Raw genomic sequence first — 27,517 nt, 5'->3', positions numbered from 1 at the left:
AAGCTCTGGAGTCAGGTGGGGACTGGCATTTCCCAGCAATCACCCAGCTGCTTTAGGAAGAGCTCGGATCCATTCTCTACAATGAGTATAACAGATAACCTACGGCTGGTGCCCAGACGGCTGAGGTTAATTTTCTCCTTTTGTGCAATGAGGCTTAAGCAGAAAGTCAAGCTGGCCTGTGAGGAGAAATGGAGAAATGGAAGTGTGGGGTGTCTCCCTTCCTTTAATTTTTGTGTCCAAAAGAAAAAAGAGTTTTTATTTTTAAAAAATGCAAATATTATTACATACTAATAACTAGAGCAGAGACAAGTAAATTGCAAACCCCGAAGAACTGAAAATTATTCCAGTAAAGCCTCACTTTTCTGGGCTCCTTTCTAATTTTGTCCTGAATTTTAAACACTAACTAGGGACACTTTTTTTTTTCCCCATAATGATTGAATTAAAAATATATAGATTTGGGACTTCCCTGGTGGCACAGTGGTTGGGAGTCTGCCTGCCAGTGCAGGGGACAAGGGTTCAATCCTTGGTCCGGGAAGATCCCACATGCTGCAGAGCAACTAAGCCTGTGCGCCACAACAACTGAGCTTGTGCTCTATAGAGCCCGCGAGCCACAACTGCTGAGCCTGCGTGCCGCAACTGCTGAGGCCCACGTGCCTGGAGCCCGTGCTCCACAACAGAAGAGGCCACCGCAGTGAGAAGCCCACACACCGCAGCAAAGAGTAGACCCCGCTTGCCACAACTACAGAAAGCCCATGTATCCCCCAAATCAGCCATAAGGCAAACTTCTGTATAACTAAGTGACTTTACATGAAAAGGTTTAATCAGCATTCTGAACATAAATGAAAGCACCACCACAATTCTGCATTTACCTTGTGTATTACCTCTTTGATAAGCATATATCCTGAGGAAATGGTGTTTAAAAGTGATGCTATGATAATAGCTTGATGTTTTAAAACTGATTTCTTAAACTAGTGCAGTAAGAAAAGACTGTGAAAGCTGGGTTCTCATTATGTGGTTGTACATGCCTTGTGGAGGTAAGCAGACTTTCTCCCTTCTTCTGTTAGAAAATGAAAAAGTTAAAATATATTAGTAAACATTTTCTAATGGTTCTTCATTGGGGAGAAAAAAGCAAAGGGAAACATCGAGGGAAGCTCTTGAGAAAATTTTGTAGGGAGTATTTTGTTCATTCTGGTTTTATTTCAACAACTACATTCTTTCACCATTATTTTAAAACAAGTGACAACTTAAGGCTCTAATTTCAAGTTTTTCAACTTGTTGCTCTGGGTTGTCTGATCTTTAAACTCAGAATTGTTCTATTTTCTTTCATTCCTGGTGATAGACATTTGTGCTTAGGAACACAGAGGAAGACCACTTTCTGATTTTAAAGCATGATCTGTGACTCTTCAAAAGATAAAGAATGAGACCATAATTTGCAAGAGGTTCAGAAAGGAAACAGTGTATTCCTTCATAGTTCTCAAATCACTCCCAAAATAAGGGAAGAAAATGGCAGCCTAACACATCCTAATGGAAAGAAATTCAATTATTACATGGTTTCAAGTTATTAGGTTCAGGAGAAAATATTTAATTTTTGTAAAATTATATTTTTTACAAATTAGTTTACATTTGTGAATCCTTAAACCAAGACTGCAGAGGACCTATGTGGCACAAATAACAATTAAATAAAATGCTATGTAAACACAGGATTTGAAAGGGCTTAAGAGTAAGAGTAATTTTTTAATAAGGTCAATGTACAAAGTTCTCAGCAAAGTGAGGAAATCTAGGCTGATTTCAAATAAATATAGAAAAAAATTAAGGTATCATACTTATGAAATTCCTTTTGATAACTTCTTTTCTAGGCATAAAAGATATATAAGAACTTTGAGAAGAACACACATCCATCCTCAGTGTTCATTCTCTGATCGTAAGGGCTATTTTTAATGGAAATTACTTAAGAATAAGCACACTGAAAGATTTACTTCCTTGCTTACTTTCCCCAGGTTTCTTTTACCCCAGTTCATACTTCCTATTTTTCTTCATTGGCCACCTTTCCTCTCCTTATTATGATGTCTTACCTTCTCCATGAAGTAATTACTGGAAGTAAAGGGCTGGCAATTTCCTTCTCATCTTAAGGTTCTTTCACATTTCCCTCAACACACAAAATAACAATGAATTCATATTTTGTAAGAACTTAGCCCATACAGGGCAACTGAACAATGCCACTGGTATTACCTTGCTCAGTCCTCACAAGAACCCTGGGTACGTACTATTATTTTTTATTTTTTATGTTTTATTTTTTGTGGCACACGGGCCTCTCACCGCTGTGGCCTCTCCCGTTGCGGAGCACAGGCTCCGGACGCATAGGCTCAGCGGCCGTGGCTCACGGGCCCAGCCGCTCCGCGGCACGCGGGATCCTCCCGGACCGGGGCATGAACCCGCATCCCCTGCATCGGCAGGCGGACTCTCAACCACGGCGCCACCAGGGAAGCCCGGTACGTACTATTATTATTCTGTCTACAGATAAAGGAGCAGGACCAGCTAGTTAAGAAAATTCCTGAGTTGACACTACAAGAGCTGGGACAAAAATGCTGTCAGCCTGGTTCCAAAACCTACATTCTAGCCCACTAGATTTGGCTGATATTGAGACAATATACTTTATGTCAACTCACTGTAATTATGTCTTATTTATTTTATTTTATAATCAACCCCCCATGGGATAGTTAACACATCAAATTGATGATAGCACCTTACAATGACCATGAGCTGGCAGCTTATCAAATTATTTTGTTTGTTGAGATGACAGCTGGTGACAGCAAAAACCCACAGGGGCCCTTGGTTAGAAAGAAAATCAAATGAGGAAGAAAAAGTGTTAAAAGAAAGAGTCTCAAAATATCACCACTTCAAGGCTCTGGATTTGAAGCCAGTGCCATCAGACACCAGATTCTACTTACTTTACCTCTATTCTAGGCTACTTAAAAGCTGCTTACTCTTCTCCCTAATCTTCCCAAAGCCTGAAAAACACTGATTAACAAGAAATTTATTAAAGAGGATGGAAATTATTTTTTGAAATTTCAAGTCAGAAGACAAAGAGTGAGCTCACTTTGAATATAAAATTGACATTGCAATAGATAATAAACTACTTTCCCTAGACTCTCCGAAGCTGGTTTAATGGGAGCAATTTTTTAAAAGGCTGCTTTGAAGTCTATGGTATGGCTGAATGGACTGCGTCTCAGAGGTCTGACATGATTGGATATTCTTTGGTAAGACACCAATCTAGATCTGTATTCCATCAACAAAATTAGTTAGTTGTACTATCTGAATTATAGCTAAGGTTCTTTCCACCTCTACTCTACATCTGCTTGTTTCGCTATCCAAGCCTACCTAACAAACTCAAGTTCCCCAAGGAAAACACTTAAATCAGATTCACTGATGCATCATTCATTATTGCCAAAACTTAAGATTTACTTTATGAAAAAAAAATCTGTTGAGTGAATATATCTCATTAACTAACTTGGTCTGCTTCAATTAACAACTCAAGGTCTGGGTCCTCAGTTCCTTCTTCCCTTAACCTTTGTTGCTCTTCTTGATCTTCTGCCATCAAAAAAAATACATTTTAACTTCTCAAGGCCCTTCCTTATTTCTATGCTTTCCTTATATGATATTTTCTTATATGATTTTTTAAATGTTCTGGTCTTCATATTATAGTTATTCTTGATTTCTTCTTCCTTTTTTTTTTTTGTTGTTCTTTATCAGTTTCTCCATGTTTTTTGGCCAACTGTTCTTATTCCCTTCCATCGTTTATTTTTGTCCTCTAATAGTTGTTCTTTCTTTCTTTGCCTTCTTAGCTCCTTTTCTCTTAAGGATCTGTATTAAACTTAGTTTCATCTGCATTTTAAGAAAAGAATACTTTCTCCACCAAAAGTATTCACACTATCACAGTTCTGGATCTTCCTCACTAAGAACACAGAGTTTAGGAGGAAAGGGTTTCTGGGGTTTCTGTATCCATCTCTTCCTGGGTACACTCAACAGGAGTATAATTACCACTTCTCATGAAGGTTTATTAGGTATATGACCTATATGTCAGCCGGATCAAGTCAGTAAATACTCGTGGCATGTGGTCAATAGAAAGTGGAAGAAACATTCAACAACCAGTTCTGAGCTGACCAGACAGAACAAGGGAATCTCTTACCCAGTTAGGCAGCTTGTTACAAGTCAGAGAAAACCCAACTTAGTCTGGTTGAAACAAGAAAGGCTAACATAAAGGAAAACTGCCTAAGTAGCAATGTCAGCAAGAACCTCTGTTCTTTCAGTCTTTGCATTGCTGTCTATGGTATTAGTTTTGTTCTAGACATGGCTCCTCTCGTGAACTCAGCAGACCCTAGGACTACATGCCCTTTGCTCACATGCAACAAAAACATGCGTTCCCAGCAAAAGATCTGATCGGACTGGTCTAGGTCACACACCTTCTTCTCAACCAGTCACTGTGGAAGGAGAAGTGGAATGCAGTGATTTCCTAATCCTACTCTATGTACTCCACCTCTGGATCCTGGGTAGACAGCTCCAGGAACCACACGGTTTCAGAGAAGCAGCAACGAGGAACTGTATTCTGGGAAGGCAACCAGCAAATGTCCACTGCACGAGGCAAAGCTGAATGCAGCTAGTGCAAAATAACAAGCTGTAATTTACTTGTTAATATATGTTCTTTTTTCCACAGAGTTATTTTGCTAATTACAAAAAAATGAGTTAACACATTTTACTTTACGAAAATAGAGTTCCTTTTTATTCTTTTATAATCAATTCCTTTAGGACTCTTTCTGAGAATGTTCACCCCAACAGTTACCTATTATTATTATTAAATAATTTAAATGTTTTTACTGTAAAATAATGAGAAGAAGAAACACAATAATAACAAACTACAACAAACTATTATTTGAGAAAATAATGATATTTTTGTAGGAGAAGAGTGCTTAAAGACTAATTAGTTTGGGCTTCCCCCGTGGTGCAGTGGTTGAGAGTCTACCTGCTAATGCAGGGGACACAGGTTCGAGCTCTGGTCTGGGAAGATCCCACGTGCCGCGGAGCGGCTAGGCCCGTGAGCCACAACTACTGAGCCTGCGCGTCTAGAGCCTGTGCTCCGCAACGGGAGAGACCGCGATAGTGAGAGGCCCGTGCACCGCGATGAAGAATGGCTCCCACTTGCCATAACTAGAGAAAGCCCTCTCACAGAAATGAAGACCCAACACAGCCAAAAATAAAAAAAAAAGACTAATTAGTGAATTTTTTTTTTAAATATTTATTTATTTGGTTGTGCCGGGTCTTACTTGCAACAGGTGGGCTCCTTAGTTGTGGCATGCAAACTCTTAGTTGTGGCATGCATGTGGGATCTAGTTCCCTGACCAGGGATCAAGCCCAGGCCCCCTGCACCACCAGGGAAGTCCCATGAATATTTTTAAAAAGTAACATAATGCCACTTTAAACAAATATACAGGAAAAATCACTTTTAAAAGTGAGAAGAGAAAGAAGAATCACATTTCATAAGTGAGCAACTATCACTGTTCTCTCTTATTCCCAATCTCATTATATCTCTTTTTACTAAGTACTAAATAAAGACCTTATAAAATTAAAGGCCAGGACACTAATAACTAAACACACAGAAGAGTAATTTGCCTGGTCATTTGTGGATGGGCAGGGGTGAGGAGGTGAGGGCCAATTTGACAACAGTAGTTATTTATAGATACTTAGACCATACACGGGTATTGTATTCAAATAAATGCATGCCAATCCTTAGTCCTTCAAAAAGACCACGTGTATTTTCTTAGAGCTTCCGAATGTCAATTTCAAAAGAATTCTCCCCAATACGTAGAATACCTTTATTTTCTCAGTACTTTAAAATAGAAGAAAGAAAAGAAAAATAGAATGTTATCTGCAACAATGAGTCATCAGCCACTGCAGCTCTACAACACCCAGGTCTTCCCCTGTCTCTGCAGCCCTTCAAAAGAGGAAGACTATCTTTTAATGACGCACATAAATCCCTGCACTGCCTGGCTGAAAAGCATAATTAATTCTGGCCTTTTTATGCTTAATGAAACACCTTGCTCACATGACAGCGGTGGGTTTGAGCTTCTCGTGTATACCTAAAATAGGGAAAGCCCCAGCAACAACCCAGTTCTACTCAAAATGCTGTGTAAGTCACGGTGGTATGAATTCTGCTACTACTTCAAAATATATCTCTCATGACAAGCAAATCACTCTAAAGAAAACTCACAATCAACCACCTGCATGAACAGTTTTTTTTAAACTTTTAAAAGTGTGGAATGTTTTATTTTTCGAATTCTTGGCAGTAAACACATGCTTTTATTTCTCAACTTGTGGCTGCGATAGAAGGGTATTTAAACAACCTAATCTCTTAGATGCAGCTGCTCAATATCATTTCCCTTTATTAGAATAATTTTTCATATTTTAATATACACTTACATGCTGCATTTCGAAGGCTATTACTCCACTGAGAATTTCAAAACAAATTTTCAAGGTTACATTTCAAAACACAAATAATATGGGTAAACTTTTTAGAAAGAAATTTAACTGAAAGATTTACCTTAAAAAATGTACTCCTCTTTATAATATTCAATTATTCTAGCCCTATTTGAGGAGTCTTGAAAGCAAATGCCTACTTTTCAAACACGTTACTACTGCTGTAAATGCAGTTTCTTTGCTTTAATTATAGAATGTATACAGAACATGTGAATAATGAAATAAGAATTCCTCTCACCTGTTTGGGAGTAACCCCAGGCATGCGAATATCCAATGCAAAATCTGATGAATCAACAGGAATTACTGGTCTGGTGGTACCAAGACATTCATTAGAAAATGATCTGGTAGTTTCTTTAAACCTGAAAAAAGAAGACAATTTCAATATCCTTGAACATAATGGTATCTTATGCTCATCTGGACGTGAGAAAGGGAAAAAAAAAAAGGAATTCTATGACTTTAAAGATTGTTGATTTAGACCCAATGAAAAGATGTAATAACCACATAACATTCTATAATATTCTCAGAACTGCACTGTGTAGTTCAAGAGCAATATATACCCAACTTGAGAGCAAAATATAATCAAAGCAACCTACATTTAAAACTTAATTCAATAAAAATTTGTCAAATATACATTTGTTTCTAGTTAATGAAAGTACAGTATAAATAAATTATAATTATCACAGGCCTGTCAATCCTCTAATGGCAGAAATATTAACTACAAGCCAGTGATTATTTTATGAATGTCCAGTATTACTAGTCAGCAACAAAAAACCAACAGTAATGTTGCTAGGAGGTGGAGTTTTATGGGGGTGGGGGGAAGACTGTGATGTGAATTACAAATGTACAGGTGCATAAATATTTAACATAGTAATTATGAGGAGTGTGTATACAGCTCAATGTTTTCTCGTGAGCTATTACAGTCCATGATCTGCTTCTCCCCACCAGTTACCTACCTTTATATTTTATTCTTCGGGCTGTTATAAACAAGAAGGCATTCAAGTCTAAACGACTATACTGTAGTTTCTGAAATATCTCCCCAAGAGGGAGTGATTAGTATTGGAAATCACAACTTCTAAGTGGAGTTTTGAAAGCCAGTGCAGCTTGGCTACAAAACAGTGGGCTTTTTCTGCAAGGGGGACTTTTACAAGAAGTTATTGTGCTAAAATTCCAAGTGATTTCAGCAAAGTTAATCAACCATGTATATTTCTCCAACACTCCGGTTCATAAGTGATTACATTTTTCAGGAGCATGCACAGAAACCATCCAAACAACATTTCGCCTGTTTAAAAACAAAAACAAACACCCACCTCTTAAAGACAGAAAGTGGGCTTCTGAAACCCAAACAGCTGCTTTGAAAAACAAGGAGGAGAACTAGCAGGCTACGAAAGCCAGCCATGGCCACGCCGCTCCGGCCCCGCCGGGAGGACCCGGCAGCGCAGCGCTGGGCTGGGGCCGGCGGTCGGGCAGCGGCGCCGCCAGCAGCCGCTACTTCATGGCCGGGGAGCGGCGGGCGTCCGGCGACGGCCACACACCATCTGCCTGCGAGAGCTGCGAGGTGTCTGGATCAAGAGCCGCAGGCAGAACCCCGTGGGAAGGCGGTACTTTTGTCAGGTCCGCAAGCGGAAGCTCTCCTCCCTTCAGAGCTGCTTTCTGCCCTGGTGCTGGGGCTAGACGTGAGTGTTCCTTATCACTCGGGGATGACAGGGACTGTGAGGGATATCACACAAACCCGCGTCAGTCATCATTCAGAACCTGCAAAAATAGAAGCAGATAATGGATGACTAACACGTTACAGCATTTGTGCTCAGCAAATCCCAGCTGAGGTTCTTCAATACATTAGTAGTTTCACAAGCTTGAGCCCAAGCCTGGTGAAAATGCTGGTCTGTTGATCTCCCTCCCCCAAGATCAGCCCCCAAGATTTCAAAAACCCCCATAGCCCCTGTTCTGCCTTTTCCTCTTTCCTCCTCCCTCACACCCACTCTCTCCTTTTCTCTTCTACTTCTTTCCCCCTTTTACCTCACAACCACCCCAGGCTCCGGATTTCTTCTCCTTACTTCCTATGTCACTCCCTTCTATTATCAAAAATGCACTTAATACCTCTGCTGAATGTAAACAAAGATACTCACACAAATGATAGGCTAAGGCACAAGAAAAGGAAAAAAAGAAACTAAGGCACAGACAAAGCACTTGGATACAACAGTAATCAGATAGAAAAAGACTTTGAGAACAAAGGCATGTTTACATATATGCATCACAGAGCTATAGATCCAAGAAGAAAGATACCCTCTGCCAAGAATGATCACCACAGAAGTAATTGCTGAAGTTCTCAGAATTGCTTTAAAACAAATCAAAAATCCATAGCTAACACAATATATGAAATGTAAGCACCTACTAAAAAATCCTGCATCTAATATACAAAGTAATAATTCCTTACTTACAAGGCATGCCTCCCAAAAGATATTCTTTCCTGAATAAGGTTTGGAGACTTACAATGCAATACAATTAGAAGCAGTAAGGAGAATCTCAGCTGGCTCCCACATGAATTTTATATACAAAGGATATGATCAAAACCTTTACATTAATATAAATGACAGGCCATACGGAACTAATGCAACATCTCAACATTTTGTCAAGAGGACTCAACTAGGCTAAATTTTAAAATATTTGTGTTTAGACTTTACTCTTGTTCTGAATATATTTCAGACTATGTATCAAGTATGTACATTTTAGCAAGGTATTATTTTAAAATGTATCATTCACAATATAAAAATACATTCAAAGGAAAAGATGTCTTAAAGTTCTATTTTAATCAGTAATTATAAACATGATTTGGTGAATCACAAATAAATCCATTGGCTAGATGAATAACAGTTAGAAGCAAAAATCAGTAAGATCATTAGAAGTGCTCTACAATAATAAGTTAGCCTCTAAATCATCCTCTGGAAATCACAAGATACTGAAGCTAATCTAAACAAAGCAAAACAAACAAAAAATCAAACAAACACTAAGCTAAAACAAACAAAAAAGCATGACCTAAACTTTAAGTCAGAGGAGTTCATGGTCATTGCTTTCTAGAAGAAACATACCTTACACCAAATATAAATAAAACATGCTTGAATATCCAACCTATCCAAGGGTGCTTGAGGCTCACCAGCAACCAAGAACCACAGTTAATTTACACAAGCAATGACATTTTTAAAAGACTGATGATACTTGTTTGAACTTTCTCTTTGGCTTGCTATGTGAGCTTTCAGAACAAAAGCCTTTAGTTTTGTCTGAATCCTGTGGGTAAAAGAAAGAACTTATGGGGGAAGAGAAACAACTGGTCTGAAGGCTATGCTATTGCTTTTGTTTACAACAAAATATAATCCTGTAAAATGACAAGGCTTAACATTCCCTGAAGTTCTTCTTTTTCTTTAAATATATATGAAGAAGGGATTATATTTTATTATTTCATGCAGAACAGGATTCAAGGACAGTCCTTCTTCTAGTTGGCAGGGAGATTTGCTATTACACAAACACTTGAAAACAAATTTAGTATTAAAATTCTCTAAAAGGAACACATCCTTAAGTACTAGTCTTTGAAAAAAATTCCACTGATCCCTCTGATTGACTTTATTACCTTTGATGTCCCTGAACCGCCCACTAAAAGAAAAGGGAACTGAAATTGTGGGTAAAAGCAAAGTTGCTACTTGCAGCCATGAACAGAACAAAAGGTCTTACAGAAATGAAAGCTAATTATGCTTTTTGGTTCTTGATGCCTTGTAAACTAAAGACAAAATACAAATCATCATATGAAAAAAATCATGTCTAATCATTTCATTTGTTATTTTACAATGACTGATAATTGTGGAATATATGTGTGTGTGTATGTATGTGTGTGTGTGTGTATATATATATATATAATTCAAATCTTAGTATTCTTGTTTAGGATAAAAAAATTCAACATAGATTTCCTTGAGATAATTCAAAAAAACACAATTAATTTCATATTTTGTACAAAATATTATAATATATTTTGGAATTTTATAAAATGAATAAAAGTAAAAGAGAATGTAGTCTATTAAGGGAGATCCTCATCTTCTCACAAGTAATATAAGGTAAGTTTAGAATGTACTATTCCCATGAGAGTACTATAAAAGGGACTCAGGGAATTTTGAGCAAGGAAAGATCATTTCAATCTTCAAGAGGAGGGTAAGAAAAAAGAGAAAGGTAAAGCAGTCTTCACTGGAAGAGGTGGTTCTGAGCAAGAGCCTGAGTGTGGTTGGGTTTCCGCTGTGAGAGACGGAGAGTGTGTATTCCAAGTGCAGGGCACAGGAGCCCAAATGGGGAGCAGAGGATGTTTGAAAAACGAGTAATAAAGGTTCTGCCTCCTAGACTCAAGGTGCAGACCCAGATTTACTATTTTATTTGTCATACAAAGCAAATATTCTGTTTACACATTATAAATAAATTCTTAGTAAGAATGATGTATAGTTTATACCTGTACAAATATTAATTCCAGGAGCCTAGTAAGGAGGACCATAAAACTCATTTGGCTTTTACAAAGTGAGCAGTCCATTCTTTTCCATTTTTATTTGAAAAAAGAAAAAAACCCAAAAAGATAGTTTACATTTGTAATTGATCAAAGAATCAAATAAATATATTGGCCATTCACTTACTGATTCATTTATCAACAAGAAAGAACCATTATAACATTGAGGCTGACAGCTTGTAAACTGAAGAAAAACTTCCTGGACTCCTGGCTCCACCGCTGACTAGCCCTGTGAAACTGGGCAAGTACTTAGCCTCTCTTTGCCTCAACTTCCTCATCTGCAAAATGGAAATAATCCTACCACCTATCTCATAGGCTTGTTAGAAGGAATAAATGAATTCATATCCTTAGAACAACACCAGACACATAATAAATGTTTGCTATTACTGTTGCTGCAACAAATATTTACTGAATGCCTAGGACTATCTTAATGTTGGGAATGGTGATAATCAAGACAGATAAAGTTTCCACTCATAGAGATTACTTTCTAGTGGGGGAAAAAACAAATGAAAATAATGACCAAATTATTGATTTCATTTTCTTACAAGGAGATCTTATGTGGCTTCCTACAATGACTTATGATTAAACTGATTAAAGGATGCATATCCATTCGCTTAGAAATTCAACTCTAGGAATTTATTCTTGGGCAAAAATAGAACAAGGGCACAAACATGTTTATGAGGATATTCACTAACATTGTTTATAATAACAGATAACTGGATGTTTATAATAGCAAGGAACTGGAATCAATTTAAATGCCATCAATAAGAGATTGGTAAAATTTGGGGGGTGGTACCATACATCCCTTAAAAAAGGACAGGTGGGGCTTCCCTGGTGGCACAGTGGTTGAAGAGTCCGCCTGCCGATGCAGGGGACACAGGTTCGTGCCCCGGTCAGGGAAGATCCCACATGCCGCAGAGCGGCTGGGCCCGTGAGCCATGGCCGCTGAGCCTGCGCTCCGCAACGGGAGAGGCCACAACAGTGAGAGGCCCGCGTACTGCAAAAAGAAAAAAAAAAAAAAAGCACAGGACAGGCGGATCTATTTTTATAGGCGAGGTCATATTCCATGACACATTGTTTTCTTTTTACATAATTTTAAAAAATGTTTAAACAATCTCAAACTTGTAGAAATGTTGCAAATACAGTACAAAAAACTTTTTTTCTTTAACCATTTGAGAGTAACCAATTGCTGACCTGATGTCTCATTACCCCTGAATTCTTTAGTGTGTAATTCCTAAAGTATATCTACTATATAACCACATGATATTTGTTTGAACTTTTGCTTTGGCTTGCTATGTGAGCTTTCAGAACAAAAGCCTTTAGTTTTGTCTGAATCCTGTGGGTAATAAAAATATTCACATTGACACATTACTATCATCTAATCCTCAGTCTCCAAACTTTGCCAGCTGTACCAATAGTATCCCTTATGGCAAAAGAATCAAGTTCAGAATGGACAATTGCATGTAAAGTTGTCAAGTCTCTACTTAGTCTCCTTCACTCCAGGACAGTTTCTGTCTTTAAATTTTATGCCCTTGACTCTATTGAAGATTGCAGGCCAGTTATTTTGCAGAATGCCTCTCAATTAGTGTTTGTTTTCTGCTTATTAGGACTAGATTCAGGTTGTGCATCTCTGCCAGGAATATCACAGAAGTGACGCTGTGTTCTTTTCACTGCATCTATATTAGTTGCCCATAGCTGCATATCAAATTACTCCAAAACTTAATAGTTGAAAACAATAAACATTCTCTTGCATAGTTTCTGTGCATCGGGTAAAGAAGTAGCTTAGCTGGGTGATTCTCTCATGAGATTTCAAGCAAGATGCTGGCAATGGCTGCAGTCATCTGAAGGCTTGACTGGGGCTGGAGAATTTGCTTGCATGATGGCTCACTCACAAGGCTGGCAAGTTAGTGCTGGCTGTTGGCAAAAACAACATCTCCTCACTATGTGGCCCTCTCTCTAGGGCTGCTTGAGTGTCTTTACAACACGGCAGCTGGCTTCTCCGAAAGTAAGCAATATTTTTTGGGACTAAGCATCAGAAGTCACATACCATCACTTCTATAATATGCTATCCATTACACAAGTTGGCCAAACTCAGCATGGATGAAGTCTACCCCAGGGCATGAATGCTAGGAGATGAGAAGCTGGCTACCACAGCATCTTATTAGGTGGCTTGCAATTTTGATTTGTCCCACTACTGATGATGTTAACTTTGATCATTTAATTAAGGTGACATCTTCCAGGCTTTTCCACAGTAAAGTTACCATTTTTCCCTTTTTAATTAATATTTTTTGGTGGAGAGGTTATTTATTGACTTATAAATATTCCATTTCTCATCAAACTTTCATTTTATTCATTTATTTATTATTTCATAATGGTCACAAAGTTTCTTATTTTATTCAGTGGGTTTTAATCTGTTACTAACTTTATTTACTTCACTTACTTTGATGCTCAAATTATCTCAGTTGTGACTCCTTTAAGCTAGCTTTTGTGTCCTTTTGACATGTCCCATCATCCTTTGAGCACTTCCTTGCTTTCTGTGCCCCCTCTCATCTGGGCTAAAAACCCTCTACCAGGCCTTGCTTTTTGTGTTTTTCATTCCACTTGGCCTTTGCGGACACCTTACACTGGGCTGCCTACACACATGGATGCCCTCCTCACCCTGCTTGGGCCATGACATCCCATGCCACGCCACCCGTCCTGAACGCCTACCTTGCTCTGCCCCACATAACAGCTCTAGGACTGAATTTTTCAGGAAGAGAAAAGAAAGGCATTAACTTTAAAAAATCAAATTATAGAACAGTATACACATGTATTTAAAATTCTGAAGTAATATAACTCAATTAGATTTCCAATGGTCTTCAATGGGAATAGGTTAAAAAAAAAAAGATGGGGGGATGTTCACTGTCCATTTATATGCTTTTGCAGTCTTTTAACTTTCACAAGCTTATATTACTTTTGTAGCCAGAAGAAAACAGGGATATTTATACACATACATATTTATATTTAAAATACTGAATGTGATTCCACAGATTTCAATTTATGTGTTAATTTCTATCTGAGTTTAGGTTGTGTTTTGAAATATAACTAACTCTCCTTCTTTTCCTTGGCAAGAACTTTACAAACTAAATTTTATGGTAGTTATAGCTGTAATGCAGAGTTCCTCAAACTCAGCACTAGCAACATTTTGAGCTGAATAATTCTCTGTTGCAGAGGACTGTCTTGTTCCTTACAAGGTGTCTAACAGCATCTGTAGACTCTACCCACTAGATTCCAGTTGCACTCCCTGCAGTGTGACAACCAAAAATGTCTCCAGACATTGCCAAATATCTTCTAGAAGGTCAAATCAAAAATCGCCCTTGTTGAAAACCACTGTTGTAATATGGTTCATTAAGATAAAGCTTAATTTAAATAAAATGATATAATTACACCTAAATCATTGTAAATCAATTATACTTCAATTTTTTAGGTGATGTAATTCCTTTAAATACATATAATGAGATATAAATGGATTTTTTTGGTTTTTTTATAAATTTATTTATATTATTTATTTTTTTGGCTGCGTCGGGTCTTCGTTGCTGCATGAGGGCTTCAGTAGTTGTGGCTCGTGGGCTCTAGAGCACAGGCTTAGTTGTTCCATGGCATGTGGGATCTTCCCAGACCAGGGCTCGAACCTGTGTCCCCTGCAGTGGCAGGCTGCGCCACCAGGGAATTCTCTATAGACTGATTTTTAAAAGTGCTTGCAGGGACTTCCCTGGTGGCACAATGGTTGAGAATCCGCCTGCCAAGGCAGGGGACACGGGTTCGAGCCCTGGTCCGGGAAGATCCCACATGCCACGGAGCAACTAAGCCCGTGCGCCACAACTACTGAGCCTGCGCTCTAGAGCCTGCTTGCCACAACTACTGATCCCACGTGCTGCAACTACTGAAGCCCACGCACCTAGAGCCTGTGCTCTGCAACAAGAGAAACCACCGCAATGAGAAGCCCACGCACTGCAATGAAGAGTAGCCCCTGCTCGCCACAACTAGAGAAAGCCCACGCGCAGCAACAAAGACCCAACGCAACCAAAAAAATAAATAAAATTTAAAAAAGATTCCACATTGAAAATAAATAAATAAATGAATAAAAAGTGCTCACAAATATGGAACTTCTAAAGAATGGGAAAAGAATATTCATAACAGCAAGTAACATTTATCGACTTATACGCCAGATGTTGACCTTATGCGTTATTATCTCACTGAATTCTTATGACTTTTAAGTACCAGTTATTATTCCCATTTTATAGATAACAGATCTAAAGCTTAGGAAAATTAATTAACTTGCTCTGGTTACACAACAGTAGAGTAGGTCTTTAAATCCTGGCTTGCAGCCTCCAGAATCTATCCTCTCAACGCATATTCTTCAACATAAAACAAACTCTCTACATTCTTAGGGGATGTTTTCTTCAAGTTCAACAAAAAGCAAATCCTCTGAATATCATTTTATTGTGAAGTAACAACAGCCAATGTTATCGAGCAATTACTATATGCCAGGCACTGTACTAATAAGCACTATATATAGATTAGCTCATCTGAATCCTTACAGCAACTCTATGAAATTTGTACCATTATCATTCCCACTTTACTGAAGTGAAAACTGGACACACAGAGTATTGGTAACTTGCCCACAGAACACAGCCAAAATATAAACACAGGCAATCTGATGTCACAGTTAAAGCCCTCACCTGCTCAGCAATAAATGTAACCTAGTCTCTTTTTTCATTCATATATTAGGAAGCATTAACACTTCCTCTACAACCTTACAAACATAACTCATTTAGCTAACTCAGAAAGAACAAATTGAAGATCTATGACAAGGGTCTAAATCTAGTCCCCAAAGTAGATTTTGTTTGGCTTGCAAGAATTTTTCCTAACTCTTCCCTTGAATTTGAATTGAGTAAACATTTCAAAATGAAAAGATTTCACATAAAAAGTGTCTCTTGAAGAGTTGTAAAAAATCTGGCATCACTGGACCCATATCTCCACATGGGAACAATTAGTTCCCTCTGCTCCCTATGTATTCCCAGATCCTGAGGCCAAGGGTATTTGTTTTAACTGACACTCAACACTGAGGTGCAGTTTTATCTGTCCATTTGTTTTGTTGTCGTTTTTTACATCTGGCCAGTTTTTCTCATTAACATTACTAGCTATACCCTAAAGTCATTTGTGTTGTGACCCCAGAGGTGCACCCTTTCTTTATGTAAGAAGGTAAACTTCACCCTACACATAGCATAGCGTTTCCCACACTCAGATATACTAAGTTGCTACTTCTTTTCTTTCCTTTTCTCTTCTTTCCTTTTCTTCCTTTCTTTGTTTTTTAAGTCTCTCTTTTAGCAAGGCACACGAAATTGAATGGCATTTTCTGCACGTGGGTTTGTTTGGGATTCATCTCTTCTAACAGGTAGTCAATTTGAAGTATTCTTCCCTTGTAAGTCAAAATTGGCTAGGTACCTATTAGAATATATAAGGTTAAACAACCTCAGGGGTACCATTCAGCATATGATTCTACTGCAATAAGAACTTGCCAACGGTAACAAATTTTACTTATTTATTTTTTTGGTTGCCATGATCCGTACCAGATGGCCTTTAAATATGTCCATTAGTCATCAAATTGTTCAGTCCTGTAAATATTTCTGTGGGGGAAAAAACAAGAGACATTATTCTTAATTAAGTTTCTCAACTTTGACTAATTCAAATGTTACTTCATAACACATGAATCTAAATTCAGTGCTAGCATACTTCAATGTAAGATAAAACAGATCCCTGTGTTCCAATCAGCACACATCCTTTTGTACCAAGGATGCACTGGAAGTTCTCAAGAGACTAGTGTACTGCACAGGAGAGCATTAACTGTTACTGATGATGTCAGAGAGGTAGAATGGCTCCTTTGCATGTGACTCATTTGCCTACCAGTATCTTTTTTTAAATTTATAAACGTGACAAAGAATTCAGTTTCATAAGTAGAGCACAAAACACTTCTGCAGCTATAGCTGCCTTCTCCTTTAAATTTTCTTGTTGAGTTGGGGGCGCAGGCCATGAGCCTGGTCCTGCAGTCATTTAGCAAGGTGGGGATTTCTGTCCTAACTTACGGAGTAAGTTAGAGATGAGGGCCTGAACTTATAGGCTATCTGCATAATATGCCAATTCAAAAATTAATAAACTCTCTTCTTCCTCTTCAGTGAAGTTTTTGAGGAACTGGTTTGAAACTAATATCCAAGACTTGACTAAATTTCAAAAGTCTGTTTGTTTGTTTTTTTAATAAAGCATGAATCACTGGCTGATATAAGTACTGAAAGATCTTTCCATTACCTTTGTAATGCTTCCTTTGTGGGTCTGTGCATTATTATTTTCTGCTATTTTCAAGAGGAAGTTGTTATTGAATGAAGGATGGTAGGGTGACACATTTAAGAGCAAATATTCAGTGCCAGGCACTGGGCTTGGATGGATGTGGTCAGAAGGCGGGGATCTGCCTTTCCTTCTGTCTTTCTTGCAACTAATCAACATACTTTTTAATGAGATGTCCTCTTTTGTAGGGATTTTTTTTCCTGTTTATACTTCCACATCCTTAGGCAGAGTTATTCCCAAAGCATTTCAATACATATTTTGTTAAATGCCTCCCTATGACTTCAGAGGCAGGAGTTATTAACTACACATGAACGTGGCTCAGATCCAGAACATGCAGTTACAAAATAAATATCCTCTTTCTTGATAAGTAAAATCTACAGGAAATGTCTAGATTTTTACTCCAAAATTACACTGAACTTTATCTTTTGCTGTCGTGTGTTGTTCACATAGAAGCATTTTCTCCCATAGCAGAATCAAATTTTCAAGTGATTCTTATGTTTTCCATTTCAAATGTTCAAATACTTACAGTAAAATGCCCATAAACATACCCCTTGCTATAATAAAAGTTTTGGTATCCTTGTCTTTAAGCCTCTCAGCTGTATAATTATAGTACTTAAAGTGGAATCTACAATCATATAATGTTATTGTATAATTGAAAAACTTATGGGAAATTTTCCTAAAGATCGTGAAAGAATGTTAAAACATTCTCTCATTTATATAATTCTGTTCAACTGAGTTTACAGTAACCTAGAGGGCTTCTATAAAATATACACTATACACTGCCCCCTCAATCCATCTCAACTATATAATTTGAAAGCCATTAACAAAAGAAACACAGCTGCTTAAAAACATTTTAATGTTTTTTTATTTTGGGGTATACAAGCTATAATAAAATACAGCTTAATCATAACAAGACTATTCGAATTTTTAAATATGCAATTTAGCACTGAAAGAAGTACGATGTACTGAGTAGCTTATATTCAAATATTTTAACTTCTCATCTATAATAATAACAGTTTTCTTTGATCAATGTCCCCAAACTCCCCATGAACTATCAATTCAGAGCTTCATAATTTTCTTCTGGCTCAAAAGGATCAAAGCATTCTTATGTTTGCTAGAAGTCTTTGATACTGCTGCACAAACAGGTGGTGAATTTATTTCATAGTTATTAAACTGTTTCTTGCTGTCTTGAGCTTAGGAAGAAGTGGTTTATTTTAACAAGGTGCTTACAGACTGGCTTTCCCTTCCCCAGTTTTTAATCTTCTTTACAAGGTTTCCCACAGTGATGTGCACTACACCATGGAAATGAAATAAGAGCTGAAAAAAAGATGAGGGCCATGCTCCTCTGGGTGTGAAAGAACACACTGGATGCCGTCCCTGTTGCATCACTCCAAGGAAGTGAGGCCCAAGCATGCCCAGTAGATCTTGCTCACCTTCTATCTCCATTACTGAAGTTATAATGACCTAACCTTGAGTTTTATCATTAAAAAAAGTTGAATTTTTAATAACAATTATCATTGAAGAGTTAGGGGGAAAAAAGCATTGAAACCCACAAACTTAAACACTCTTCCTAACATTAAAAGTAAGAGCAAAAATAGTAATTCTATACATGATACAAAGGATAATGAGAGATTACTACAAGCAACTATATGCCAACAAAATGGACAACCTGGAAAAAAATGGACAAATTCTTATAAAAGCACAACCTTCCAAGACTGAACCAGGAAGAAATAGAAAATATAAACAGACCAATCACAAGCACTGAAATTGAAACTGTGATTAAAAATCTTCCAACAAACAAAATCCCAGGACTAGATGGCTTCACAGGCGACTTCTATCAACATTTAGAGAAGAGCTAACACCCATCCTTCTCAAACTCTTCCAAAATATAGCAGAGAGAGGAACACTCCCAAACTCATTCTACGAGACCACCATCACCCTGATACCAAAACCAGACAAAGACATCACAGAAAAAGAATACTACAGGCCAATATCACTGATGAACATAGATTCAAAAGTCCTCAACAGAATACTAGCAACAGAACCCAACAGCGCATTAAACGGATCATACACCATGATCAAGTGGAGTTTATCCAAGGAATGCAAGGATTCTTCAATATACACAAATCAATCAATGTGATACACCATATTAACAAATTGAAGGATAAAAACCATATGATAAAAAAAAAAAAACATATGATAACCTCAATAGATGTAGAAAAAGCTTTTGACAAAATTCAACACCCATTTATGATAAAATCCCTTCAGAAAGTAGGCATAGAGGGAACTTACCTCAACATAATAAAGACCATATATGACAAACCCACAGCCAACATCATTCTCAATGGTGAAAAACTGAAACCATTTCCACTGAGATCAGGAACAAGACAAGGTTGCCCACTCTCCCCACTATTATTCAACATAGTTTTGAAACTTTTAGCCACAGCAATCAAGAAGAAAAAGAAAAAAAAGGAATCCAAATCGGAAAAGAAGTAAAACTGTCACTGTTTGCAGATGACATGATACTATACATAGAGAATTCTAAAGATGCCACCAGAAAACTACTAGAAATAATCAATGAATTTGGTAGAGTAGTGGGACACAAAATTAATGCACAGAAATCTCTTGCATTCCTATACACTAATGATGAAAAATCTGAAAGAGAAATTAAATAAACACTCCCATTTACCATTGCAACAAAAAGAATAAAATACCTAGGAACAAACCTACCTAAGGAGACAAAAGACCTGTATGCAGAAAACTATAAGACACTGATGAAAGAAATTAAAGATGATACCAACAGATGAAGAGCTATACCATGTTCTTGGATTAGAAGAATCCACATTGTGAAAATGCCTATACTACCCAAAGCAATCTACAGATTCAACGCAATCCCTATCAAACTACCAAATGGCATTTTTTACAGAACTAGAACAAAAAATTTCACAATTTGTATGGAAACACAAAAGACCCCTAATAACCAAAGCAACCTTGAGAAAGCAAAACGGAGCTGGAGGAATCAGGCTCCCGGACTTTAGACTATGCTACAAAGCTACAGTAATCAAGACAGTATGATACTGGCACAAAAACAGAAATATAGATCAACGGAACAGGACAGAAAGCCCAGAGATAAACCCTCACCACCTATGGTCAACTAATCTATGTCAAAGGAGGCAAGGATATACAATGGAGAAAAGACAGTCTCTTCAATAAGTGGTGCTGGGAAAACTGGACAGCTCCATGTAAAAGAATGAAATTAGAACACTCCCTAACACCATACACAAAAATAAACTCAAAAGGTATTAAAGACCTAAATGTAAGGCCAGACACAATCAAACTCTTAGAAGAAAACATAGGCAGAACCCTCTATGACATAAATCACAGCAAGATCCTTTTTGACCGACCTCCTAGAGAAAGGGAAATAAAAACAAAAATAAACAGATGAGACCTAATGAAACTGAAAAGCATTTGCACAGCAAAGAAAACTATAAACAAGATGAAACGACAACCCTCAGAATGGGAGAAAATATTTGCAAATGAAGCAACTGACAAAGGATTAATCTCCAAAATATACAAGCAGCTCATGCAGCTCAATATCAAAAAAACAAACAACCCAATCCAAAAATGGGCAGAAGACCTAAATATACATTTCTCCAAAGAATATATAAAAATTGTCAACAAACACAAGAAAGGATCCTCAACATCATTCATCATTAGAGAAATGCAAATCAGAACTACAATGAGGTATCACCTCACACTGGTCAGAATGGCCATCATCAAAAAGTCTACAAACAATAAATGCTGGAGAGGGTGTGGAGAAAAGGGAAGCCTCTTGCACTGTTGGTGGGAATGTAAATTGATACAGCCACTATGGAGAACAGTTTGGAGGTTCCTTAAAAAGCTAAAAATAGAACTCCCACATGACCCAGCAATCCCACTACTGAGCATATACCCTGAGAAAACCATAATTCAAAAAGAGTCATGTACCACAATGTTCATTGCAGCACTATTTACAATAGCCAGGTCATGGAAACAACCTAAGTGTCCATCGACAGATGAATGGATAAAGAAGATGTGGCACATATATACAATGGAACATTACTCCACCATAAAAAGGAACGAAATTGAGTCATTTGTAGTGAGGTGAATGGACCTAGAGTCTGTCATACAGAGTGAAGTAAGTCAGAAAGAGAAAAACAAATACCGTATGCTAACACATATATATGGAATCTGAAAAGAAAAAGAAAAATGTTTCTGAAGAACCTAGGGGCAGGACAGGAATAAAGACACAGCCATAAAGAATGGAATTGAGGACACAGGGTGGGGGGGAAGGGTAAGCTGGGACAAAGTGAGAGAGTGGCATTGACATATATACAAAACCAAATATAAAACTGATAGCTAGTGGGAAGCAACTGCATAGCACAGGGAGACCAGTTTGGTGCTTTATGACCACCTAGAGGGGTGGGATAGGGACGGTAGGAGGGAGATGCAAGAGGGAGGGGATATGGGGATATACGTATATATATAGCTGATTCACTCTGTTATACAGCAGAAACTAACACAACAATGTAAAGCAATTACACTCCAATAAAGATGTTAAAAACATACAATAAAAAACAAAAAAACAGTAATTCTGTCATTCTGCAAAAATAGAACTAAAATCTTAACCTATATCATTTGAAATACGTGCCACTAATCAGGAATAACAATTTATGTTTCAAGGGAATTACCACTGTTACGTCAAGATTATTACAAAATATTTACTGGGTACCAGCACTGACAGGTATTTTATGTCATGGCTCAAGTTTGTGTTGCATGACTTAAAGAAACTATATAGAGGCAGGTTTGTAGAACCAACAGCCCAAAGAAATTAGCAGTGGAGGTAAATAACACACATTCATATTCCAAAAGCAGTTAGACATTTTCTTAGAACAAACAAATATAAAATGGTAGACCCAACTAGGTGCTTGGGATTTAAATAAGACAAACGGATTCTTATTAGTAATACTTGCCTATCTCTTTATAGGAGTATTGACAAGAAATGTACCTTACTGTTGCTAAAGCATTTTAAAGATGAAATGTGCTCTATGACTACTAAGTACTACACAAATACTAACTGTTAAATGAGTAATCAGTTTTACTACTCTTTACTTGATTCTACTGAATTTAATATTTATTCCTAAATAGAGGAATTATGTGAATTATCTTATTGGAAGATGATTCTTTTGAAAATCATTTTTTTTAGTTTTTGAAATGGAATTTTTAAAGTCAGTATATATGCATTAATTTTACTTTTTAAAAGTTTTGCTTCCCCTTATGATGAATTTCTATTATCCTAAGACTAAATCTCTCAAACAGTGAAGAAGTCATGCAGATACCAAAACCTGGATCATTATACAAATAACTCATGGCAATGTGTAAAATTCTAGTGATAAAGCAAACAATGTACTTTCAGTCCAGTAATTCCACCAAAAGACTGTTACCTCTTTTGAAATGACATATTCCTAAAGATTTGGTAAAAATAGAAACCAAACAGAAAAATAGGACCTTAAGTCTTTAAATATACTATTCATAAAAGTACAAAAGGTGTAGATTTAGTAGTGATTATTGTTACTTAAAAATACATCAAGGTCAACATCAAACCTTTTAAAATTCCTTTAACAAAATAAAACTATAAAATAATCAGTGGTTCCTATAACACCCCCGAGTTATATCAGAATATCCTTAAAAGAAGCTGGCCATTTTATCTTTCAATATGATTTTCAGGGAAATTTATGTCTCTATCAGTGCATTCAAAATTAATGGCCCATGCTTGACCGGCTGGTGATTTCCACTATCATAGTGGCCGGCAGATGACTGCTTCGTTGATTCAGGGATGGATACCAACTGGGAAGGCAGCTTCTAGATTGGTCACCCTGGCTTACATCTAGCAAAATACTGTACTGATTACTGCTCTTTTGGCATGGTGGAAATTGTATTCTATTTCATGATTTCTTCATCAATGATTAAAGAAAAGATAAGTTGAATGGCAGAGATGAAAGAATGATATTGTTAAATATGAGTGGAGTTATTCAAACATAATAGAAAAATATGCTTTAAATTATTTGATCAATTAGGTTAAGGTTAAAAAAATAAGGTAAAACTTCTTCCTCTATAAATAATAATATAGCACTAACATATGCTGTCTTTGTTCTAAGTAGGCCACAGATTTGTTTTAAGATATTTAAAAAAATACTATTAACCATTTCATTCTGATTTAGCTGAATTAACATTTTAAGATGGCCTACTTTATTTCTTCCTCCTGAAACTTTGTAATTATCTCCTTCTCTTTTTATAAAATATCAAAAATTTTCTTGCTACCAAAGAGGTCAACATCTTTTATCAGTAAGTTTTATCTTAACCAAATGCTAATTTTCAAATCAGAAAAATAAATGGATTAAGCAGTATTAATTTGCCAAAAAGAATAAAACTGTAATAAAATTTCCCTTTCATTTTGATATTTAAATCACTATCAGTATTACATTATAATGAGATAAAGGTTCATTAAGGCAGCCTTTGTTATGTAAAAACACAACACACTAGAGGGGAAATTCATTATTGAGTTACAATTATCCTCCAAGGTATACAGCAAATGAGATATCATTAAAATATTTTAGTTTAATTATGCAGTGTGTTCCAATACATAATCAAAATACATCTGCACACAACCTAAGCATTTTACTCACTTCTGAAACCTGAATTTTTCTCCTAATGAGAAAGTCAACATTAATAAAATTATAGAAAAATTCTAAGGAGAAGCAATCACACTTTTATGCACATAAAACAGTATTTCCTAAACTAATTGGAGAGGGCATCTGATTACTGAGAAGAATTCTCCCCACACATACAGTTTCAGTTTCTCTCAATCCTACATTCCTATTGCTCCACACCAATCCAATCAGTACATTATTCTGCTTTTTGCTTTCCCCCAAATGAAACCCGATATTTTGAGTTTCCTGTCCCCTCACATTTTCCCCACAAATTAATTTATTTGAATCTGAGACTTAATGGTAGTCAATGGTTACTCCTGCTTTTCTTTGTACCCGTACATTTCTTTTTTCTCTATTCTTCCTATCAAAATTTCCCAAGCATATGATTTGTGTAGGGCACCGTATCTGCTGTAACAGAGACACACCTCAGCTGCCCGCAGGTGGGTGGCACAGGAGTACTGTGCACTCAATGGCCATGTGACTTCTTTTAACCAATAAAAGGGGGACAGAAGTGAATTGTGTCAATCCAAGCTGACGTTTCAAAAGCCATTGCTAGTTCACCACACTCAGTTTTCCTGTTTCTTTCTATGTTACCCGTGTGTCTTCTACTCAGTGACTGGTGATGTTCAGAGAGAGACTACTTCCATCAGCCTGAATCCAAACACTCCCTGAGGAAGGCAGAAGGCAAAAGAAGGAACAGTCCCCCTCACAGGGACTTGAATTTAGAAACTGTCCAAAGATGTACATGAAAGACAATGTTAAAGCAGAAGAACTAGATAACTCTAATGAGCAAATTTAATTACTTCCCAGCTACTCAGCGGGATGGAGGGTTATGAAGTTTATACGAGTTACAGAGAAAAAACGTTGTGTATTTCAATATACACTCCCATGCCTACACCTACCCAAGGCATTATGTTTGTGAAAGCCTCATATTCATCTCCACTTAGAAAAAAAAGCTCCTTTTTCTTTTTTTCTTTAAATCCAGTGAGAGTGGAGCATCATCCTACCTGTTCCAACATGACATACTCAATAAATATTAAGCAAATGCATGGGAGCAAGGAATGCAAAGAAATACATCACACAGTTCTCCAGGGTCTCACAGTAAAGTTTAAGAAGAACTACACATACCAAATTTGGATATACATAAAGTTTTAGAAAAAGAAAATAAACTTTTTAAAAAGAATTTTTAAATCAAAGTACTGTAGTATGTACACATAGTTAAAAGTCAAATAGTGCTAAGATCCTACAATGAAAACAGCAGTCTTTGCCCAACTACCACAAGTCCTACTCATCACATATAACACTTTGGCACTCTTTTAGCAGACTATTCTGGTATTTACCTTCATTTTTCCAAATGTTGATGTTCTCATTGACCAATTCACAGATCTATTCATTATCTATTGGCTTCCTACTTTCGAAGATGAGGACTAAGTCTCTTACAGCCCCCCTTCCAATCCCACCAGCTTTCCAAAAGACATGCCACAATTTTTAGTAAAATCAATATTTAAATTGTTAAAGCTATATAAACACTGTTTTCCACTGAACCAAGTAACTGTCTTATGATTGTTAACTTTCTTGTATATCTTTTTATTTTTATGGAGTTCAGGAACTAGAGCATGGTTCCTGAACCACGTGTGGAATATCTTTATTTTAGCATCATCCTTCATTGTGTTTGGCTGAATATAGATTTACAAGATGAAAATCACTTCTAAGAATTTAAAAGGTATTACTCCTCTATCTTCTTTCTTATAATCCTGTTGTTGAGAATTCAGGTACCATTCTGATTTTTCAGACTTTATTACTAATCTCTCTCAATACCTCCCCAGTCTGGAAGCTTTAAAATATTTCTCTTTAGCTTTCTGTTCTGAATTTTTACTGATGTTCCCTAATATGAGTCTTTTCTCACTCATTCTCCTGGGCACTGCTCATTCAACTTGCTACATCATTTTAATCTAAAGACTTATGAACTACTATGTTGATAAATATGCTTAAATATTTCTTTGATAATTTCTTTTCTTCAATAATCTGGGGTTTTTTTAAAGAACTTTTTCTAGTTTCAACCTTTTCTATTTTCTCTTCCTTTCTACACTGTTTGTTCCAGCTGAGTTCCTTTTTTTCTTTCTTTTTTTTTTAAATTCTCTCTTTCAAGTTAGACATTTCCCTAAGTCCCCCATCCACCTGGGGGTTTTCAATTCTCTAGAGAAGAGTCACCCATATTCTGAAAGGGTGAAGTATGCTGCTAAAGTTCAGGGAGCAGGGCAGGGAGAGGGGGCCAGAGGAGACTCCCACATTATCCCCCGATTTTAGCGCCACACAGCATCCCTACTTTCCATGGCACTGGTATCACCAAGGCTTGAAGCTTTCATGTGGTTTTTGAAGCCGAACAGCTTGATTCTCATGGGTCTTTCCTCTCTAGGGCACTTATATGAAACAGCTCCTGCTGTACTAAGTCTGTTATCAGTCCTCTACTTTCCGCTTTCCGAAGATATATTAATCTCTTACTCGCTGTGGAATCTCTCCTTTATATTTGCAAGTTTATAACTTTTAAAATTCTTTTAACATCCTTTTTAGAGGAGGTCAAAGAGACAAAATCATGTACCCAATCTGCCACATTGAACCTGAAGTCCCAGAAATACAATTTTAAAGTGGATTATTGCAGATTATCTAGCACAATTTCCTCATTTAATAGCTGAGGAAAGAAACAAAGGTAGGTTAAATGCTCTGCTCAAAGTTCCTTCTCCAAATTCAGAGCAGAACCAGGGGTAACATGTCTCCTGCCTATCAGTCCAGTGTTTCGTTGACTCCTTTCTAAGGAGTCTTTCTAAGACTTTCGTTGACGTCTTTCTAAGAAAAGCATTTTGTTGGCCTTCTGGATGAGAGACAAGAAATACACCACTGAACCATCCATGAATAACATACTTAAAGGGAAAACTAATAACCAGGGAAGTATACACTGAATGCTGTGTGTCAGAAATAATAAGCAACACACATTGAGAGAAGGGAAGATCCCTGAGGATTAGGATGATTGCTAAGGGCTCCATGAAGCAGCTGAGATTTGTATTTGATCTTGCGGCAGGAACTCCAGGTAAGGGGCGACTAAGGGCAGTGTGTTGGCAGAGGATCTATACTGGGAGCAGTGAGGGACTGGTGCCTCACAGACTTTCACCAAGGCTGTTTTCATGAAAGGTAGAAACCTCTCCTGCAACGAGTCCCTTTCCCACCCCGTGTTCTGACAAGCACCCAGGATACGCAAAACATCAGAATCACTGCTTGCTCTTCTGGACTCTGTCCATCTGTACAAGTGAATAAGATGATGTTGACTCTT

General features: G+C 37.2%; 1 protein-coding gene across 21 annotated transcripts in view; it reads right to left on the bottom strand.

The window, feature by feature from the left end:
• The window catches only part of PAM (peptidylglycine alpha-amidating monooxygenase), a 280,433-nt gene that overhangs the window by 143,315 nt on the left and 109,601 nt on the right, over positions 1–27,517 (bottom strand). For 16 of the 21 annotated variants that reach the window (XM_060296067.2, XM_060296058.1, XM_060296059.1 and 13 more), the window contains 2 exons: positions 7,836–8,280; positions 6,767–6,887 (listed from right to left, as the gene is read on the bottom strand). In XM_060296067.2, coding sequence (XP_060152050.1) covers positions 6,767–6,887; positions 7,836–7,924 — 210 coding nt within the window. In that variant the 5' untranslated portion in view covers positions 7,925–8,280. Of the gene's footprint in view, positions 1–6,766; positions 6,888–7,835; positions 8,281–16,674; positions 16,732–27,517 lie in introns of all 21 variants that reach the window. The other 5 variants (XM_060296051.2, XM_030848579.3, XM_060296053.2 and 2 more) reach the window with 1 other exon arrangement.

Source organism: Globicephala melas, chromosome 3, assembly GCF_963455315.2.
Source record: "Globicephala melas chromosome 3, mGloMel1.2, whole genome shotgun sequence".
In the NCBI taxonomy this organism is placed as follows: domain Eukaryota; kingdom Metazoa; phylum Chordata; class Mammalia; order Artiodactyla; family Delphinidae; genus Globicephala; species Globicephala melas.
The sequence above is the reverse complement of the archived record's forward strand: the minus strand, read 5'-3'. Positions and strand labels throughout refer to the sequence as shown.